This window comes from Prionailurus viverrinus, chromosome X, assembly GCF_022837055.1.
Source record: "Prionailurus viverrinus isolate Anna chromosome X, UM_Priviv_1.0, whole genome shotgun sequence".
Lineage (NCBI taxonomy): Eukaryota > Metazoa > Chordata > Mammalia > Carnivora > Felidae > Prionailurus > Prionailurus viverrinus.
Genome location: NC_062579.1, coordinates 55561767 through 55584468, shown reverse-complemented (window position 1 = coordinate 55584468; position 22702 = coordinate 55561767). Strand labels below are relative to the sequence as shown.

General features: G+C 37.4%; 1 protein-coding gene across 12 annotated transcripts in view; it reads left to right on the top strand.

The window, feature by feature from the left end:
- ATRX (ATRX chromatin remodeler) overlaps positions 1 to 22702 on the top strand; it is a 327458-nt gene that overhangs the window by 192791 nt on the left and 111965 nt on the right. For all 12 annotated transcript variants that reach the window (XM_047843355.1, XM_047843349.1, XM_047843345.1 and 9 more), the window contains 4 exons: positions 2536 to 2677; positions 3873 to 3982; positions 16311 to 16457; positions 16621 to 16798. In XM_047843355.1, coding sequence (XP_047699311.1) covers positions 2536 to 2677; positions 3873 to 3982; positions 16311 to 16457; positions 16621 to 16798 — 577 coding nt within the window. The remainder of the gene's footprint in view (positions 1 to 2535; positions 2678 to 3872; positions 3983 to 16310; positions 16458 to 16620; positions 16799 to 22702) is intronic.

Sequence of the window (22702 nt, the reverse complement as noted above, 5' to 3'; positions counted from 1 at the left end):
TGAGTTTTCTAGTGATATATTAAAATATTATTACAAACTTAGCAACTTAAAATAAGACAAAATTATTATCTTACAGTCCTGTAAGTTAGGAGCTTGATAGTGGCCTGAGTGTGGCTCTACTGGGTTGCCTGCTCAGTGTCTCACCAAGTGGAAATTGAGGTGTTAGCCAGAATGGAGATTTTTATATAAGACTGTGTGTCATTTTTAAGGTCACTTTTTGTCAGAATTAAGTCTTTTGTAGCTTGTAGCATTGAGATCCTTAGCTCCTAGACACTTCTCTTCACAGCATGGCTTTGAGACCAGTAAGAGACTATTTCTTATCACTTGTCTTTTAAATGGCTCATCTTGATTGGGTCTGGCCCACCTAGGAGAATCCTCTTTTTGGTTTAATCAAACCCAGCTGATTATTAACTCAATTATGGGAATGATATCCCATTCATATTTACAGATGGTCAACCACACTCAAACGGATGGGAGTATATAGGGTGTTTACACCAGAGGATGGGGATATTAGGGACCATTTTAGGATGCTGCCTGCCACACCATGCAAACAGGACAAGACATTCAGGAATTTTCCATTTTGACTAATGGATTTGCCCCAGTGATACAAAGCTGGCACACATCCAAGCTAGGACACAGTGAAAAATTTAGTGAATTCTTAGTCTATGTCAGATACTTTGCATACATTGTCTTATTTAATGTCTCCAACAACTCCTGAAGGCTGTTTATAATCTTTCCTACTTTGCAGATGGAAAAACTGAAGCTGAGAGGATTTAAGTAACTTGTTAAAATGGAGTTTGGATCTAAATGGTCTGTGGTATTTATTCTCCACTAGGATGTTATCTAGTATAGTATTAATCCTGATTTGTATATCATTTACAGTTTTACACAAGTACAGTATCTATTCAGGTAATTTATCACAGTTTTGTGACTTATTTTTTATTTTTTCATGCAAGAATGATACTGAGGTTATGGTTTAAAAAGAGTGTCCTTCTAAAGAGACATTTAAAAACATTTACAGATGAAATTCCATGCTTTCTCAGGTTTGCTTCAAAATCATTTGTGGGATCTGAGGAGTTAGAGAATGGGTAGGAGGAGGCTGCCAGTGGAAAAAAAACTGACCAGAAGTTGTTAATTTTTGAAGATGGATAATGGGTAACAGGGCTGATTATACTATTCTTTCTACTTTTGTTTACCTTTGAAAATTTCCATAGTGAATATTAAGTAATCCATAGTTACAGTTTTAAATAAGAAAGAAAATACTGGCTAAGTTTTATTCCTTATATGACATTCCTTACACATCATAATGTCTGCAATTATTTTTAAAGTTTATTTATTTATTTTGACAGAGCACACATGTGCACAAATGGGGAAGGGGCATTGAGAGAAAGTGAGAGAATCCCAAGCAGGCTCTGTACTGTCAGAATGGAGCCCAGCATGGGGTTCATTCTCATGAATTGTGAGATCATGACCTAAACCAAAGTCAAGAGTTGGATGCTTAACTGACTGAACCACCCAGGATCCCCATAATGTGTGTAATTTCAAAATAATGAATTTTATTGGTTTTCATGGAACAAAACTGTTTATAGAAGCATTTCCTGTATTAAAATAGTATCGTGTAGTGGTTAAGAGCAAGGACTCTAGTGTCTGATCCTCTGGGTGTAAATCTTAGTGTTGTGATATTTGATAATTGTATGACCTTGTATAAGTCATTTAACTTCTGGGTCTCTTACTTTTTTTTAATTTGTAAAATGGGAATATTTATACCTATATTATACAGTTCTTGGTTGTAGTATGTAATGGATACATATTGGGATAAGACAGCAAAAAATGTATACACATACATGTATTCATGTGTATTTATATCCAAGTTTTCTTTTGAATAAGAAACTTATTTAAGATAACTGTTTTCCTTTTGCAGTTAGAGGATATTATATGTTGTTGTCATGTTTTTGAGCCTGTGGTTCTTAAACCAGTATTTCTAAAAGTTTTTTCCTTTCACAACGCATACTTCCACTGTTTTTCAGTGGAAGTCGTTTGGCATCTTGGGTGGGTCAGTTTTTGTTTGGGACTGGCTTTTACATTGTGGAACATCTGTATTTACCTTCCTCTCTGCCTATGTTACATACCAGTCCTTGTGACAACCTTATGTGCCCTTGCACATTTTCAGATGTTTTCTAGAAAATAGAACCATGCTTGTTTGCGAGCCATGTGTCTATTCAAATCTTTAGGGTGGTACCATATATAGAGTGTTTTAGAATACTACTTTTCTCAACAGCTTTACCTGTCACGTGTGTTGATACATGTTAGGTGTGAACTGATGATTTAAATTAACCATATTACCACAGTGACTCAGTCTTGTACAGGTTTTTGATTTTGGAAAACCTGTATTAACCTGTGATATGTCCTGATCTTTTTGAACAAAGTATTGGATATGTGGTGTGTAAGTAGATGTGTCTATATTTTGGAAAAGCTTCCTTAGTATTGCTTGAAAGATTTCTCTGAGTTGGCTAACTATAATTCCCTTTCTTGTAGGTGATAGAAATTGAAGATGCTTCACCCACCAAGTGTCCAATAACAACCAAGTTGGTTTTAGATGAAGATGAAGAAACCAAAGAACCTTTAGTGCAGGTTCATAGAAATATGGTTATCAAATTGAAACCCCATCAAGTAGATGGTAAGAAACAGTTATATGATTAAAGCATTTTTTATTTTTTTATTTTTTATTTTTTTAAATTTTTTGAATATTTATTTTTGAGAGAGAGAGAGAGAGAGAGAGAGAGAGAGAGAGAGAGAGCAAGGAAGGGAGGGGCAGAGAGAGAGTGGGAGACACAGAATCCAAAGCAGGCCTCAGGCTTTGAGCTATCATCACATGTCCAATGCAGGGCTGGAACTCATGAGCCGTGAGATCATGACCTCAGCTGAAGTCAGATGCCTAACTAACTGAGCTACCCAGGTGCCCCTAATTAAAGCATTTTTAATTAATTTTTACCAATATTTGGTGTCTCCTGTGTGCCTTACATTCTGCTAAGCACTAGCAGTACATTGGTGAGGAAAACAAACATGAACCCTGCCCACTGTGGAGCTCATAAATATATGAGGAGAAACAATTGGATGATTGTAAAGAAAATGAGTGTTATAGAAGGGGAAATAAGTGCCACTTACAAATGGTATATATAGCAAATGGATTCATATAGTCTCCAGTGGTTGGCTAAGGGCAGCTGCAGGGTAGGGAGAGGTACCACTATTAGCTAAAAGCTTTCTTCAGAAAATGCTATTTGAACATTTTCAGGTATATTTGTTAATAATATTCTGACATTGGTATTTTTAAAGATACCAAGTTATCCCTTTTCTCCACTTCGTTAGAATGGAATCAGTAAGTCAGTTTTCAGTGTGTACATGAATGAATTCATAAGGGAAGTTCTATAGTTCCTACTTCTTGGATAGTGAATCCCCCTTTTTGTCTGGTCTTTACTATTGAATAAGGGGAGAGATGATAAATTATCTCCTGGGTTGTTTTCCTGATAAACTCAACAAGCATGAAAGAATATTTGATATGAATCTGTAAATTGGATAAAATTTTGCATAACATTTCTATTTTAGATTATTCATATGTTTCTTTGAATCGTCCCAGGGAATGAAGATTTGCTGTGATAGATTAGTGAATGAAGGGAAGTGGCTGTATGCTTGTGTTTGCTGTCCTTTTTTCTAATTAACCTTATTGGGTTTGGGAGCATCTCATTTATACTTAGAAGATTATCTCTTTTTAAAATTCTATTTATTAGAAGTTTGGTTATGTTTTTGATGTGTTTATGAAGGAAGATTTTTAACTTGGATCTTTAAATTAAACTTAATGAAGCTGTTGTTTTTAGGTGTTCAGTTTATGTGGGACTGCTGCTGTGAATCTGTAAAAAAAACAAAGAAATCTCCAGGTTCAGGATGCATTCTAGCCCACTGCATGGGCCTTGGTAAGACTTTACAGGTAAGAACAGAAAGGTATTCTGCTTTTGTACATTTCATGTTTTCAAGAATATATATTGGATTCTATTCTGTGTCCCAGGCAGAGTTGTAGTGGCTGGAGATAGAGTGGTGAATAAGAAGATCCCTCCTCAGGAAGCTTATATTCTGGTGTGGTTGAGAGATTTTAATCAAATAAGAAATACATATTTTCAGATAGGAAGAGTTCAGAGAGAATAGAGAGGGAGTGCAGCTTTTAGGAGGTGAGGCAGAGCAGAAATCCTAATGAAGTGAAGGAATAGAGTTACAAGTCATAGCCAGTAAAAAACTGCAAAGATTTTGAAGTGTAAGGAATTTCCTTTACAATTTTTTAACAGTCTGTGATCCTGTAGTAAGGAGAATGTAAAATACTTTTCACTGTTAAAATACTGCATTTCTGATTGGCAGGAGTTGTAATACAGATAACATTAGTGAATACAGATGTAATATTAAGCCATGAGATAACTATTACAGACTCAATGAGTCAGGACACTTTGTTTTTTATTTTTATTTATTTATTTTTTTACCATTTTAACTATTTTTTTGGCTTTTTAAGATTTTAATTCCCGTTAGTTAACACACAGTGTTATATTAGTTTCAGGTGTACAGTACAGTGATTCAGTAACTCCATATGTCACCTAGTGCTAATCATGAAAAGTGCACTCCTTAATCCCTATCATCTTTTAATCCATCCCCCTCCGCCTTCATCCCCAATGTAACCATCAGTTTGCTCTCTGTAATTAAGGGTCTGTTTCTTCATTTGTCTGTTTTTCCCTTTGTTCATATCTTTCTTAAATTCCATGTGAGTGAAATCCTGTGGTATTTGTCTCACTCCAACTGACTTATTACACTTAGCATTATGCTCTCTAGCTCCATCCATGTTGTGGTAAATGGGAAGATGTCATTTTTTTTATGGCTAATACTCCTCTGTGTGTGTGTGTGTGTGTGTGTGTGTGAGATCTCACATCTTGTTTATCCATTCATCTACCAAATGACACTTGGACTGCTTCCATAATTTGGCTGTTGTAAATAATTCTGTGAGCATATGGATACATGTCTGTATGCCTTTGAATTAGTGTGTTTCTATTCTTTGGGTAAATACCTAGTAGTGTAATTGGTATTATTAACTTTTTGAGGAACTTCCATACTGTTTTCCACTGTGGCTGCACCAGTTTGTTTTCCCACCAACAGTGCAGCAGGACTCTTGTCTCCACATCCTTACCAACAGTAGTTTTTCTTGTGTTGTTTATTTTAACCATTCTTTTTTTTTTAATTAAAAAAAATTTAAATAAATATTTTAATATAATATTTTAAATATTTAAATACTTAAATATTCAATATTAATATTAACAGTTAATTAATATCTAATATTATTTTATTTTATTTTATTTATTTTTTTTTTTTTCTGAAATTTATTGACAAATTGGTTTCCATACAACACCCAGTGCTCATCCCAAAAGGTGCCCTCCTCAATACCCATCATCCACCCTCTCCTCCCTCCCACCCCCCATCAACCCTCAGTTTGTTCTCAGTTTTTAACAGTCTCTTATGCTTTGGCTCTCTCCCTTTCTAACCTCTTTTTTTTTTTTTCCTTCCCCTCCCCCATGGGTTCCTGTTAAGTTTCTCAGGATCCACATAAGAGTGAGACCATATGGTATCTGTCTTTCTCTGTATGGCTTATTTCACTTAGCATCACACTCTCCAGTTCCATCCACGTTGCTACAAAAGGCCATATTTCATTTTTTCTCATTGCCATGTAATATTCCATTGTGTATATAAACCACAATTTCTTTATCCATTCATCAGTTGATGGACATTTAGGCTCTTTCCATAATTTGGCTATTGTTGAGAGTGCTGCTATGAACATTGGGGTACAAGTGGCCCTATGCATCAGTGCTCCTGTATCCCTTGGATAAATTCCTAGCAGTGCTATTGCTGGGTCATAGGGTAGGTCTATTTTTAATTTTCTGAGGAACCTCCACACTGCTTTCCAGAGCGGCTGCACCAATTTGCATTCCCACCAACAGTGCAAGAGGGTTCCCGTTTCTCCACATCCTCTCCAGCATCTATAGTCTCCGGATTTGTTCATTTTGGCCACTCTGACTGGCGTGAGGTGATACCTGAGTGTGGTTTTGATTTGTATTTCCCTGATAAGGAGCGACGCTGAACATCTTTTCATGTGTCTGTTGGCCATCCGGATGTCTTCTTTAGAGAAGTGTCTATTCATGTTTTCTGCCCATTTCTTCACTGGGTTATTTGTTTTTCGGGTGTGGAGTTTGGTGAGCTCTTTATAGATTTTGGATACTAGCCCTTTGTCCGATATGTCATTTGCAAATATCTTTTCCCATTCCGTTGGTTGCCTTTTAGTTTTGTTGGTTGTTTCCTTTGCTGTGCAGAAGCTTTTTATCTTCATAAGGTCCCAGTAATTCACTTTTGCTTTTAATTCCCTTGCCTTTGGGGATGTGTCGAGTAAGAGATTGCTACGGCTGAGGTCAGAGAGGTCTTTTCCTGCTTTCTCCTCTAAGGTTTTGATGGTTTCCTGTCTCACATTTAGGTCCTTTATCCATTTTGAGTTTATTTTTGTGAATGGTGTGAGAAAGTGGTCTAGTTTCAACCTTCTGCATGTTGCTGTCCAGTTCTCCCAGCACCATTTGTTAAAGAGGCTGTCTTTTTTCCATTGGATGTTCTTTCCTGCTTTGTCAAAGATGAGTTGGCCATACGTTTGTGGGTCTAGTTCTGGGGTTTCTATTCTATTCCATTGGTCTATGTGTCTGTTTTGGTGCCAATACCATGCTGTCTTGATGATGACAGCTTTGTAGTAGAGGCTAAAGTCTGGGATTGTGATGCCTCCTGCTTTGGTCTTCTTCTTCAAAATTCCTTTGGCTATTCGGGGCCTTTTGTGGTTCCATATGAATTTTAGGATTGCTTGTTCTAGTTTCGAGAAGAATGCTGGTGCAATTTTGATTGGGATTGCATTGAATGTGTAGATAGCTTTGGGTAGTATTGACATTTTGACAATATTTATTTTTCCAATCCATGAGCAGGGAATGTCTTTCCATTTCTTTAAATCTTCTTCAATTTCCTTCAGAAGCTTTCTATAGTTTTCAGCATACAGATCCTTTACATCTTTGGTTAGATTTATTCCTAGGTATTTTATGCTTCTTGGTGCAATTGTGAATGGGATCAGTTTCTTTATTTGTCTTTCTGTTGCTTCATTGTTAGTGTATAAGAATGCAACTGATTTCTGTACATTGATTTTGTAGCCTGCAACTTTGCTGAATTCCTGTATCAGTTCTAGCAGACTTTTGGTGGAGTCTATCGGATTTTCCATGTATAATATCATGTCATCTGCAAAAAGCGAAAGCTTGACTTCATCTTTGCCAATTTTGATGCCTTTGATTTCCTTTTGTTGTCTGATTGCTGATGCTAGAACTTCCAGCACTATGTTAAACAGCAGCGGTGAGAGTGGGCATCCTTGTCGTGTTCCTGATCTCAGGGAAAAAGCTTTCAGTTTTTCCCCGTTGAGGATGATGTTAGCTGTGGGCTTTTCATAAATGGCTTTTATGATCTTTAAGTATGTTCCTTCTATCCCGACTTTCTCAAGGGTTTTTATTAAGAAAGGGTGCTGGATTTTGTCGAAGGCCTTTTCTGCATCGATTGACAGGATCATATGGTTCTTCTCTCTTTTTTTGTTAATGTGATGTATCACGTTGATTGATTTGCGAATGTTGAACCAGCCCTGCATCCCAGGAATGAATCCCACTTGATCATGGTGAATAATTCTTTTTATATGCCGTTGAATTCGATTTGCTAGTATCTTGTTGAGAATTTTTGCATCCATATTCATCAGGGATATTGGCCTGTAGTTCTCTTTTTTTACTGGGTCTCTGTCTGGTTTAGGAATCAAAGTAATACTGGCTTCATAGAATGAGTCTGGAAGTTTTCCTTCCCTTTCTATTTCTTGGAATAGCTTGAGAAGGATAGGTATTATCTCTGCTTTAAACGTCTGGTAGAACTCCCCTGGGAAGCCATCTGGTCCTGGACTCTTATTTGTTGGGAGATTTTTGATAACCGATTCAATTTCTTCGCTGGTTATGGGTCTGTTCAAGCTTTCTATTTCCTCCTGATTGAGTTTTGGAAGCGTGTGGGTGTTCAGGAATTCGTCCATTTCTTCCAGGTTGTCCAATTTGTTGGCATATAAGTTTTCATAGTATTCCCTGATAATTGTTTGTATCTCTGAGGGATTGGTTGTAATAGTTCCATTTTCATTCATGATTTTATCTATTTGGGTCATCTCCCTTTTCTTTTTGAGAAGCCTGGCTAGAGGTTTGTCAATTTTGTTTATTTTTTCAAAAAACCAACTCTTGGTTTCGTTGATCTGCTCTACAGTTTTTTTAGTTTCTATATTGTTTATTTCTGCTCTGATCTTTATTATTTCTCTTCTTCTGCTGGGCTTAGGCTGCCTTTGCTGTTCTGCTTCTAGTTCCTTTAGGTGTGCTGTTAGATTTTGTATTTGGGATTTTTCTTGTTTCTTGAGATAGGCCTGGATTGCAATGTATTTTCCTCTCAGGACTGCCTTTGCTGCGTCCCAAAGCGTTTGGATTGTTGTATTTTCATTTTCGTTTGTTTCCATATATTTTTTAATTTCTTCTCTAATTGCCTGGTTGACCCACTCATTCGTTAGTAGGGTGTTCTTTAACCTCCATGCTTTTGGAGGTTTTCCAGACTTTTTCCTGTGGTTGATTTCAAGCTTCATGGCATTGTGGTCTGAAAGTAAGCATGGTATAATTTCAATTCTTGTAAACTTATGAAGGGCTGTTTTGTGACCCAGTATATGATCTATCTTGGAGAATGTTCCATGTGCACTCGAGAAGAAAGTATATTCTGTTGCTTTGGGATGCAGAGTTCTAAATATATCTGTCAAGTCCATCTCATCCAATGTCTCATTCAGGGCCCTTGTTTCTTTATTGACCGTGTGTCTAGTTGATCTATCCATTTCTGTAAGTGGTGTATTAAAGTCCCCTGCAATTACCACATTCTTATCAATAAGGTTGCTTATGTTTATGAGTAATTGTTTTATATATTTGGGGGCTCCGGTATTCGGTGCATAGACATTGATAATTGTTAGCTCTTCCTGATGGATAGACCCTGTAACTATTATATAATGTCCTTCTTCATCTCTTGTTACAGCCTTTAATTTAAAGTCTAGTTTGTCTGATATAAGTCTGGCTACTCCAGCTTTCTTTTGGCTTCCAGTCGCATGATAAATAGTTCTCCATCCCCTCACTCTCAATCTAAAGGTGTCCTCAGGTCTAAAATGAGTCTCTTGTAGACAGCAAATAGATGGGTCTTGTTTTTTTATCCATTCTGATACCCTATGTCTTTTGGTTGGCGCATTTAATCCATTTACATTCAGTGTTATTATAGAAAGATACGGGTTTAGAGTCATTGTGATGTCTGTATGTTTTATGCTTATAGTGATGTCTCTGGGACTTTGTCTCACAGGGTCCCCCTTAGGATCTCTTGTAGGGCTGGTTTAGTGGTGACAAATTCCTTCAGTTTTTGTTTGTTTGGGAAGACCTTTATCTCTCCTTCTATTCTAAATGACAGACTTGCTGGATAAAGGATTCTTGGCTGCATATTTTTTCTGTCTAGCACCCTGAAAATCTCTTGCCAATTCTTTCTGGCCTGCCAAGTTTCAAAAGAGAGATCAGTCACGAGTCTTATAGGTCTCCCTTTATATGTGAGGGCACGTTTACCCCTTGCTGCTTTCAGAATTTTCTCTTTATCCTTGTATTTTGCCAGTTTCACTATGATATGTCGTGCAGAAGATCGATTCAAGTTACGTCTGAAGGGAGTTCTCTGTGCCTCTTGGATTTCAATGCCTTTTTCCTTCCCCAGTTCAGGGAAGTTCTCAGCTATGATTTCTTCAAGTACCCCTTCAGCACCTTTCCCTCTCTCTTCCTCCTCTGGGATACCAATTATGCGTATATTATTTCTTTTTAGTGTATCACTTAATTCTCTAATTTTCCCCTCATACTCCTGGATTTTTTTATCTCTCTTTTTCTCAGCTTCCTCTTTTTCCATAACTTTATCTTCTAGTTCACCTATTCTCTCCTCTGCCTCTTCAAGCCGAGCTGTGGTGGTTTCCATTTTGTTATGCATTTCGTTTAAAGCGTTTTTCAGCTCCTCGTGACTGTTCCTTAGTCCCTTGATCTCTGTAGGAAGAGATTCTCTGCTGTCCTGTATACTGTTTTCAAGCCCAGCGATTAATTTTATGACTATTATTCTAAATTCACTTTCTGTTATATTATTTAAATCCTTTTTGATCAGCTCATTAGCTGTTGTTATTTCCTGGAGATTCTTCTGAGGGGAGTTCTTCCGTTTGGTCATTTTGGATAGTCCCTGGCGTGGTGAGGACCTGCAGGGCACTTCCCCTGTGCTGTGGTGTATACCTGGAGTTGGTGGGCGGGGCCGCAGTCAGACCTGATGTCTGCCCCCAGCCCACCCCTGGGGCCACAGTCAGACTGGTGTGTGCCTTCTCTTCCCCTCTCCTAGGGGCGGGATTCACTGTGGGGTGGTGTGGCTCGTCTGGGCTACTTGCACCCTGCCAGGCTTGTGATGCTGGGATCTGCCGTATTAGCTGGGGTGGGTAGGCAAGGTGCTCGGGGGCAGGAGGGGCAGGCTTAGATCGCTTCTCCTTAGGTGATCCACTTCAGGAGGGGCCCTGTGGCAGCGGGAGGGAGTCAGATCCGCTGCCGGAGGTTTGGCTCCGCAGAAGCGCAGAGTTGGGTGTTTGCGCGGAGCGAGCAAGTTCCCTGGCAGGAACCGGTTCCCTTTGGGATTTCGGCTGGGGGATGGGCGGGGGAAATGGCGCTGGCGAGCGCCTTTGTTCCCCACCAAACTGAGCTCTGTTGTCAGGGGGCTCAGCAGCTCTCCCTCCCTTTGTCCTCCAGCCTTCCCGCTTTCCGAGCAGAGCTGTTAATTTCTGACCTCCCAGACGCTAAGTCGCGCTTGCTGTCGGAACACAGTCCGCCCGGCCCCTCCGCTTTTGCAAGCCCGACTCGGGGGCTCTGCTTGGCCGGCGAGCCGCCCCTCCGCCCCGGCTCCCTCCCACCAGTCCGTGGAGCGCGCACCGCCTCGCCGCCCTTCCTACCCTCTTCCGTGGGCCTCTCGTCTGCGTTTGGCTCCAGCGACTCTGTTCTGCTAATCCTCTGGCGGTTTTCTGGGTTATTTAGGCAGGTGTAGATGGAATCTAAGTGATCAGCAGGACGTGCGGTGAGCCCAGCGTCCTCCTAAGCCGCCATCTTGCCGCCTCCTATCTAATATTATTTTAATAATATATTTATATAAATATATTTAAATATTTAAATATTATATATTTATATTTAAATATTTTTAAATATTTATAATATTTAATATATTTAAATTAATATTTAAATTAATATCTAATGATATTCAATATTAATATTTAAGTATTTAAATATTTAATAATAAAACTTAAAATATTTTAATATAATAAATTTAAAATAAATATTTTAAATAAATTTTTTTTTAATGTTTATTTTTGAGAGAGAGAGAGAGAGCGAGCGAGCGAGCAGGGAGTGGCCGAGAGAGAGGGAGACACAGAATCTGAAGCAGGCTTTAGGCTCCGAGCTGTCAGCACAGAGCCCAACACAGGGCTCGAGCCCACAAACTGTGAGATCGTGACCTGAGCTGAAGTTGGATGCTCAACCAACTGAGCCACCCGGGCACCCCTGATTTTAGCTATTCTGACAGAGGAAAGATAATATCTCACTGTAGTTTTGATTTGCATTTCCCTAATGATGAGTGATGTTGACCTTCTTTTCTTGTGTCTATTGGTTGTCTCTGTCTTCTTTGGAAAATGTCTGTTCATATCTTCTGAATATTTTTTAACTGGGTTATTTGTTTTTTGGGTGTTGAACTTTGTAAGTTCTTTATATATTTTGGGTACTAACCCTTTATCAAATATGTCATTTGAAAATATCTTCTCCCATTCTAAAAGTTGCCTTTTAGTTTTATTGATAGTTTCCTTTGCTGTGCGGTTTTGCATTTTGATGAAGCCCAGTTTATTTTTTGCTTTTGTTTCCCTTGCCTCAGGAGTCATATCTTGAAAAATGTTCCTATAGTCAGTGTCAGAGACCTTACTGCCTGTGCTCTATTTTAGGATTTTTATGCATTTAGGTCTCACGTTTAGGTTTTCTATCCATTTTGAATATTTTTGTGTGTTGTGTAAGAAAGTGGTCAAGGTTTATTCTTTTGCATGTCACTGTCCAGTTTTCCCAATACCATTTGTTGAAGAGACTTCTTCCCCTTGGATATTTGTTTCTGCTTTGTTCAAGATTTATTGACCATATAATTTGGGGTTTATTTCTGGGTTTTTTATTTTGTTCCATTTATCTATATTTCATTTTTGTGTCAGTAGCATCCTGTTTTCATTACTACAGCTTTGTAATATGCCTTGATGTCTGGAATTGTAATGCTTTACCTCTCTTTTTCAAGATTGGTCTGGCTATTTGGGTTCCTTGTGGTTCCATACAAATTTTAGGATTATTTGTTGTAGTTCTCTGAAAAATGCTGGTGGCATTTTGATAGGGATTCCATTAAATGTGTAGATTGCTTTGCATAGTATAGACATTTTAACAGTATTTGTGTTTCCAATCCATGAACATGGAATGTCTTTCCATTTCTTTGTGTCCTCTTCAGCTTCATTCATCAGTTTATAGTTTTCAGAGTATAGATCTTTTGCCTCTTTGGTTAGGTTCATTCCTAGTTATCTTACTGTTTTTGGTGCAATTGTAAATGGGATTGTTTTCTTTATTTCTGTTTCTGCTGCTTTGTTATTGGTGTATAGAAATGCAACAGATTTTTGTATGTTGATTTTGTATCCTGTGACTTCAGTGAATTCATTTGTCAGTTCTAGTAGTTTTTTGGTGGAATCTGTTGGGTTTTCTATAGTATGTCATCTGCAAATAGTGAACAGTTTACCTTTTCTTTGCCAATTTGGATGCCCTTTGTTTCTTTTTGTTGTCTCATTGCTGTGGCTAGCACTTTCAGTCTTATGTTGAATAAAAGTGGTGAGAATAGACATTCTCATGTGGCTGTTGGTAGGTAACATATAGATCAGTCCTATTTTTTTTTTTTATCCCTTTTGTCCTTTTGTGTCTTTTGGTTGAAGCATTTTGTCCAGTTACATTCAAAGTAATTGTTGATAGATAATGTATTTATTGTCATCTTATTATTTGTTTTGTGATTGTTTCTGAAGATTTTCTCTGATCATTTCTTGTTTTTTGTCTCTTTCTTGTTTTTCTGATTTTCTTTAATATATTTGGATTTCTTTCTCTGTATTCTTTGCATGTTTATTGGTGGTTTTTGATACATGGTTATCATTAGGTTTGTTATAGCCTCTTCCGCATATCACAGTCTATATTGAGTTGATGGTCATTTAAGTTCAAACCAATTGTTTCCTCCTCTCTTCCACATGTTTTCTGTATATGGTGCCATATTTTATATCCTTTTATTTGTTCGTTTACTGATGTTTTACAGTGATGTTCATTTTTAATGCTTTTGTGTTTCCTACTTTTATACTGTCACGTTTTCTCTCCTTTCAACTCAAGAGTCCCCTTTAATTTTCTTATAGGGATGGTTTGTTGGTCATTAAACTCCTACAGTTTTTGTTTGTCTGGGAAACTCTGTTTCTCTTTCTATTCTGAATGATAGCCTTTCTGGACAGAGCATTTTTGGCTACAGATTTTTTCCCATTCAGAACCTTGAAAATTTCATGCCAGCCCCTTCTGGCCTGCAACATTTCTTCTGAAAAGGCTGTTAATAGCCTTACGGGTTTTCCTTTGTATGTCACTGTTGTCTTTTGTCTTGCTGCTTTGAAAAGTTGTTTTTTTTCCACTATATTTTGCCAATTTAATTAGAATATGTTTTGGTGTGGGTCTGCTTTTGTTCATTTTGTTGGGAGTTCTCTGTGCTTCCTTGATCTGGAATATCTGCTTCCTTCCCCAAATTAGGGAAGCTTGCAGCTATTATTTTTACAAATAAATTTTCTGCCCTCTTTTCTCTGTCATCTTCTTTTGGGGGTTATATAAATACAAATGTTATTAATGTTTGAAGGAGTCACTGATTTCCCTAATTTTGTTCTTATTTTGCATAATTCTTTTATCTCTCTTTTTTTTTTTTTTAAATTTTTTTTTTTTCAACGTTTATTTATTTTTGGGATAGAGAGAGACAGAGCATGAACGGGGGAGGGGCAGAGAGAGAAGGAGACACAGAATCGGAAACAGGCTCCAGGCTCTGAGCCATCAGCCCAGAGCCCGATGCGGGGCTCGAACTCACGGACTGCGAGATCGTGACCTGGCTGAAGTCGGACGCTTAACCGACTGCGCCACCCAGGCGCCCCTATCTCTCTTTTGTTTAACGTGATTACTTTCCATTACTCTGTCCTCTAGGTCATTAATTCATTCCTGTGCTTCTTCCATTCTGCTCTTCATTCCAGGGAGCCTATTTCTCACTTTGTTTATTGAGAGTTTTATCTCTGCTGTGTTATTCTTTATCTCTCTGGTAAGGGTCTCACTCATGTCTTCCTCTCTTTTCACAAGTCCAGTGAATATCCTTTTATCGTTACTTTAAATTCTCTCTTAGGTTAATTACTTATATCTGTTTCACTTAGATCTCTGGCCTTAGCCTTATTTTGTTCTTTCATCTGGGATAAATTTCTCTGTCTTCTCATTTTGTCTGTGTCTCTGTGCCTGTTTCACTGTGTTAGAAAAGTAAGCTACATCTCCTGTTCTTTAGGGTAATGGCCTTATGAAGAAGAGGTCCTGTAGTGCTGTGCCATATAGTGTCCCATGTTCCCCAGGGTCTGTTGCTTCTGGGACTAACTCCAATGGGTGCTGCGTGTGCTTTGCTCTTTTGTCCTGGCTGCTTTATCCTTCAGGCCAGTTGTCTGCAGAGGCTCTCTTTATCTTAGCAGTGTTTGGTCCATGGTCTGAATATGGTGAGTTTTAACTAGGTGTGCTCTGGTCTGCTTGTGGAATGAGAACTGTTGCAACTGCTGCTAAAACAAGACCATGAAAATTCCTTGGTCAGGGGCATGGTGTGAACAGGGGTTTGGGCTGGTCTGGGGATGACTTGGAGGGGTGCTTCCAGTGGAGTGCTGTTGTTGGGGGCTTATTGTAAATAAGTTAGGTAGGGAGTGCCAGTGCTTATGCTCAGGGTCAGGACAGAGAAATGGTGCTGGCCAGTTTTTTTGTTCCTGGAGGGGTCTCTTGGTGAGTGCTGGGATGTGGTTTGAGATAAGCATATATCTTCCCCACTGTGTGCTCCAGTTGCTCTTCAATTCGTTCTTTCCATGTTGTATGCCCACGAGCTGTTTGCCTTCTCTTCAAGAGCAGCACAGTGTCTTCAGGGCTCCATTTTAGCGATGACTGCTGACCTTTAAAACTTAAGCCCCGCTTTTTTCAAGAACTCATGAAATTCAGCCCCTCCCTTTCTAAGCCAGTTGCTGTGGGGATTCATTTTCCCTGTCTGCTTTACTGTGTGATATTCTGTCCCTTACCCTTCTCCGTAACCATGGCTCCCTCCCTGCCACAGCGACCATGACCCTTTTCTGCCCTAAACCGCATCTCCACACTTCCTACTTTCTTCGGTGTGGCCTCTTCTTTACCTTTAGTTGTAGAATTTATCCTGCCAGGCTTTTGGTCAGTTTCTTGGGTATTTATGATGATTTGATAGTTATCTAGTTGTATTTGTGGGATAAGGCAAGCTTAGGGTCCTTGTACTCTGCTTCGATCTTCCCAAGGTATCAAGTTAGAACACCTGAAAATAGAAAAGTACTAAAAGTACTGCATAGCAGAATTCTCTTCTGAATGGGTGATGGTAGCTTCTGAACATTTGTGGGGATAGACGTTGTGTGGAGACCAGCGACTTCGTCATAGTTTTGGTATGGTTACTTCTTATATTCATATTATTATTATTATTATTGATCATAGGATCATGAAGCTTTAAGGTTAGAAGAACCTTATATATTACGTAGTCAAACTCCATCTTTTTATATATTATAATATCTCTTTCCATGTACTTTGCCTTGTTTGGACATTGTGAGCTTTGATTGGTTGCTTTATTGTTTAAAGGTAGAAGAAAACCAAGTTATTAAATCGTAAGATTGTTTCATTTATTTTAACTTTTTTACTGATATTTTAGTTGAAGATGGTAACTTAATTTGGTTTTTTGTAGGTGGTAAGTTTTCTTCATACGGTTCTTTAACTTAATTTGGTTTTTTGTAGGTGGTAAGTTTTCTTCATACGGTTCTTTTGTGTGACAAATTGGATTTCAGCACAGCTTTAGTGGTTTGTCCTCTTAATACCGCTTTGAATTGGATGAATGAATTTGAAAAGTGGCAGGAAGGATTAAAAGATGATGAGAAGCTTGAGGTATTACATTTTAAATATTTTCTCTTATTAAAATAACTGCAAGAAATTCATATAGTAAAAGAAAAGGATTTTTAATTATTAAGGATGCATATTTACATGGGAATAAGTAGTATTCCTACATTCCTAATAGCTACCTTTAAAAATCTTTATTTTCTCACAAAAGGTCTCTGAATTAGCAACTGTGAAACGTCCTCAGGAGAGAAGCTACATGCTGCAGAGGTGGCAAGAAGATGGTGGTGTTATGATCATAGGCTATGAGATGTACAGAAATCTTGCTCAAGGAAGGAATGTGAAGAGTAGGAAACTTAAGGAAATCTTTAACAAAGCTTTGGTTGATCCAGGTAATATATTAAAAGACACTGAGATAAATAAGTTGAATAAAAAATTGCTGATGTTCGGTTTAACAGGTAACTACTTTATTGAGCAACTGGTAAGTAGCTGGTTTTTGTTTAGCCTTCAGGTTTTTTCCTTCTTTTTTTTTTTCTTAGTAAAATTTTATTAAGGTGATAGCACCCTTACTGTTGCCAGCTGTTCAGAATTCAGTTGTTGAGTCTGGAAGTATTTGAAGTTTTTATGGGAGATCTTGTTAATAAGTAAAATTACATTAGGTACCTATGTCACAATTGCATTTTCTTTCAGCTGTCTGAATATTAGATGATAACAAGACCTCTCTCCATACTCTGAAAACAGTTCTTAAGTTTCTTTCCCAACTTTATATCATTAGAAGAATTGCTACATGGTCCCCCCCACTGTGTTTTGAAGTGTCATCACTATGGAAAGTTAATATTTGCAACACTGTCTAACCTTAGGACATTAAGATCCAAATATTTAATTCTTAATTGGCACTTGGAAAAGCAGCAAGTTATACTATTTGCAAAACTAATTACTTTTTTTAATTTTTTTTAATCCTTTTATTTATTTTTGAGAGAGAGAGAGAGAGAGAGAGAGAGAGAGAGAAACAGAGAAACAGAGTGCAAGGTGGGGAGGGTCAGAGAGAGAGAGGGAGACACAGAATCCAAAGCAGGCTCCAGGCTCCGAGCTGTCAGCACAGAGCCTGATGCGGGGCTCGAACTCACAAACTGTGAGATCATGACCCGAGCCAAAGTCAGACACTCAACCGACTGAGCCACCCAGGTGCCCCACAAAATGAATTAATTTTTAATTATTTGTTTTTTCCTTTTTAAACTTTATCTTAACATATCTAATTACATTAAGACACTTATTGAGGCTTTAGATGTGTGTTGAGAAAATGTAATTTTCACTGTCAGAGTAACAGTATTCTTTAGAATCCATCACTTTACCTTTTTTTCATTTATTTTTTTATATTATATTCTTTTTACATTTTTTTCAGGTGTAATTCACAGAATTGTAAGATACTTAAATTATACAATGTGATGATTTGACATATAAATACATTTGGAAGTGTTACCAAGAGTTAGATGGAAAAGGAAAGTGGCTTGCTATTCTCGCTGCCACATTAAATAATTACAGAGCAGTGAAACGAAAGAAAAGCAGAGCAAATTTTTATTAAAGTACACTCCAAGGGAGAAGCTGGCAACTCCAGAGAGACTGAGGCCCTGAAACTCCTCGGTGTGGGCTTATATCAGTTTTTTCTTTTGGGTAGTTCCTAGGTTTGCAACATTTGAGTGACAGGCCTGGATTATATAATAATTAGCCAACTATGCATGTCCTTTCCCAATATGTATTTGAAACACCTTTATGGGGTAGGAAACCACAGCATTATTTCTATTCTAGAGACATAGGTCAAATAAGGACAAGCAGCTGCTTTCTGCAAAAGTGCAACACGCACAACAAACTTAACTCTTCCTCTGTTGGGATGTTGTAATTGCAAACTGACTGTTACATGGGTGGAATAGGGTGGTCCCTGGGTGGTCCTCGGTTGGGGCTCTCCATCAAGACGTCTAAGGTCCATACTCCTGTTGCCCGTTAGCTTCCTGCCTCACAGAAGGATTCACCACTTTGAGTTACACATCTATGACCTCACATATTTACTCACCCCATTTTTTTTTTTTTTTTGGTGAGAGCATTTAAGTTTTACTCTTTTAGCAATTTTTAATTCTACAATTAAATTTAGTGTTATCAGCTATACTCACCATGTTATACATTAAATTCTCAGACCTTATTAATCTTAGAACTAAATGTTTGTACTGTTTTGCCTCTTTTTTTAGGTAATGATGTAACTAACATGCACCAAAGTAACATTGCCATTGTAAATCTAAGGCTCAATGAGTTTATCTTTCTCCCGTGATTAAAATATTTGTCTCAAAGTTCTGTGGTGGTTTTATTGTCAGAGAACTTTAAGCTAGTGAATAGTATTGCAGCATATTTTTCAGAAAGTTGCTTTGGAATAGTTAAAACAACAGTGTTCAAACGCTTAATATTGTGATTTGTTCATGAGGAAATACATTTAAAAAAATTAAAGCTCATGATGTGAAGAGTAACATTTGTTATTTCCATGTAAATCATTTAGTGACATTTTAAACATGTTTTACTTTAGAATAATTTTTTACAGAAAACTTGAAGTGATAGTAAAAAAAAGCTCCCATATTCCCTACATCCAGATTTCCCAATGTTAACAGGTTGTATTGCCATGGTAGATTTGTCAAAACTAAGAAATTGATACAGTGTTGGTTTATTGTTAACTAAACACCAAACTATATTTGAATTTGACCATTTTTCTTGTTTGCATTCTATTCCAGGATCTGATCCAGGGTATACCACATTGCATTTAATTGGCTTGTCTTCACAGTTTTGTCTGGTCTATGACAATTTCTATCTTTATTTTTCATTATCTTGTTAGTCTTGAGTACTGTGCAAGTATCCTATTTTATGTTCACTAGTGTGTATTTGTTGTTTTTCTTGTAATTAGTTTGGAGTTACAGGTTTTTGAAAAAATTTACCAGAGGTGAAACACCCTTCTTATCACAATCATATCAGGAGTACATTAGAATGACATGACATTACTGGATCTGTTATTTTTACCTGTCCCTGTTCTTTGGAAGTCAGTCACAAAGTCTAGCTTACCCAAGTTAGGGGAAGGCTAGGATTAAGCTCTGTCTCCCTTAGTGGCCAGTATCTACACGTAAAATTTGGAATTTTTCTTTAAGAAATATTTGTCCTTTCCTTTTTATATAATCAATCATTGATTTATAGCAGTATAGACTAATAATCTATTATTAGTTTATATTTTAGACTATAATGTTATTTTGCTGTTCAAATTGTTACTATTTGGCCATTGGGAGCTCTTTCACATTTGTAGATTGGTTCGTGTATCCCTTTGATATTTCATTCTTTTTGTTGTTGTTTTAAGCACTTCATTACTTTCTGGTACTATAAGGTATTCCAGGCTCATGTTGTATTGTCTCTGCCCCCTACCCCAGAATTAACCATTTCAGTAATGTGCCATGGTTTCTCTTACTGTAAAATAGTGTTTACAAACCAAGATCTGGTGCTTAGTAGTGTTTGTTACTACTGGAGTATCATTGCTTTTAAGTCCTCTAAGCAGACAGAACTAGGTGATATGTGTACTAATCTATGTCTATGCACAAATCTATCCCTTTGTGTGTGTGTATAGAGATAAATTTGATTTTGTAATGGTGTCTTTGACTCTAATCCAGTGTCATAGGGTTCAGTTTTACCTTCATCGTTAATCTGTTACTTGTCTTTCCAACTATGGGAATTCTGGCTCCAGCCACCTGCCATCCGTTTATTTGTTCAGTTTCATTACACACTAAAGTAATTTCAGAATTGTTAACCATATTGTTTCACAGTTGTTTCTATGTGAGAAACAGATTTAACCACTATAGTACAGTGTTTATGATTGTTTTTGTCTATAGTTTAATAATTTATAGTTAAAACGTTATTTTCTAAAGTCACTTAGGTTAGTTTCTGTGTTTTATTATTTGTACACATGAAAGTATATACTTTGTAATGTAGAGTTTAATGGGTTTTGACAAATGAATAGAGTTATCTCTTTATAACCTCATTACTAGCTTTTTGTTGTTGTTTAATTCATAGTACAGTTAACGTTAAGTCACACTAAGCATTTATTCATTGTGGTAGCTTTAGTATTAATCTACATTATCTCATTTTAATTTAATGACTAGAGTTTGTTGTGGTAAAAATACACATAACATAAAATCCATTTAACCATGTTAAAGTATAATTCAGTGGCATTTAGTATATTTACAGTGTTATGTAACTATCACAACTATTTTGTTGAACCCTACAGCATTTTCGTTTACCTCAAAAAGAAATTTTGTACCCATTAGCAGTCACTTTCAAATGCCCTATCACCTGGAAACTACCAACATATTTTTTGTCTCAGTGGATTTGCCTTTTGTGGAGATTTCATAAAAATATTTCTGGACATTTTATAAAAGTGAAATCATACAATATCTGACTTCTTTCAGTTAGCATAAGGCTTTCAAGCTTTATTTGGTTTGTAGCATGTTATCAGTACTTCAGTCCTTTATATATACACACAATATTAATTCAAGGTACTATTTGATTTAAACAATAAAATAGACCTAGGTAATTAAATAAAATAATGACAGATTTCCATGGTGTATTGAACTATTTCACTCAGGCTTGATCTTTGAATAGAAGAACTTTTCTTCAAGCCTCTTGCTATATCCCTTTTCAGAACTGCATGACTGCATTCTCCCTTTATTTTTTCTATTATGATTTCTAAATATAGCTGTTTTCACATCCTACCACTTCATTCATAGATCATTGGAATGAGGTTTTCCAGAAAGTAGATATTCAGGATTATTAAACTTACGCAGAGAGAGAGGGAGACAGAGAATCTCAGGTAGGCTCTGCACTGCCAGTGCGTAGCCCGATGCAGGGCCTCGAACTCAAGAACTGTGAGAACATGACCTGAGCCCAAATCAAAAGTCGGACACTTAAGCGACTGAGCCACCCAGGCCCCCTAAAACTTCTTAAGATTTTAAAACTTTTTTATGTTAGAGTGTTATGTACATTCCTATCTTTGTAAACAGAATATGAATAACATCTTTTAGCTTTTTTGTTGATTCAGGGTTATTCATGAGTATATTTGCTTTTATTCTGTCTTCCTACTCTTATTCGCTCAGATAGCCCTACTAAGGAAAGGGCCCCCTTGCCTTCCATTGCCACACTAATAAATAGTCCTTTTTAAGTTAAATTATAAAAGCAATACATGTTCTTAAGCAAAATACAAACAGAAGGAAAAGGTATATATTAAAAAATAAAAGTTCATCCGTCAGTGGACACTTAGGTTGTTTTTCCATGTCTTGGCTGAACGTGGGAGTGCAGATATCTCTTTGAGATAATGATTTTGTTTCCTTGGATATATACCCAGAATTAGAAATGCTGTTTCATATGGTAATTCTACTTTTCAATTTTAGAGGAACCTTCATAGTGCCTGCACCAATTTACCTTCTTACCAATGGTGCACAAGCGTTCCCTTCTCTTTACATCCTCACCAACAGTTGTTATCTCTTGTCTTTTTGAGAATAGTCATTCTAACAGGTATGAGGTGATATCTCATTGTGGTTTTGATTTGCATTTTCCTAGTGATTAGTGATGTTGAGGTCTTTTTTGTGTACCTGTTGCCCATTTGCATGTCTTCTTTGGGTCCTCTGCCCATTTTTAAAGAAGATTGTGTGGGTGTTTTTTCAGGCATGTTTTTTATATTGCAGTGTTTAGAGTCCCAAGGCCACTCTCAGGTTCAGTAATTAACTAGAACTCATGGAACTCAGAAAAGCTGTTTTGGTTATTACAGTGAAAGGATACAAATTAAAATCAGCAACAGGAAAAGTCACAGGGCATCCAGGAGAAATCCTACTGATCTGTTAGTGGAAATGAGCAGACCGCAGTTACTTCTCCCAGCAATGATGTGTAACAGTACATACAGAGCGTTGCTAACCAAGCACACGTATCCAGGCCTTGGTGTTTAGAGTTTGGGCTTGGTCACAAAGACATGTTTGACCACCCATGTGAGTGATCTTAGTCTTTCCCCCTTCTAAAGGTCAAGAAGATGCCAAAGGCCTTGTTGCCCCGATAATTCACCTTTTTAGACTATCTGGTGTGTGTCCTAAGCCATCCAAGTAAACAAAGACCATTTTCTCAGGCAGCATATTCCAAGTTTAGAGGTTACCTCCCAGCTGCTGAAGGCAAAGGCTGGGCAGGTTTAGTCCTTTGCTACATATATGTATACATAGATAAAATCACCCTGTTTG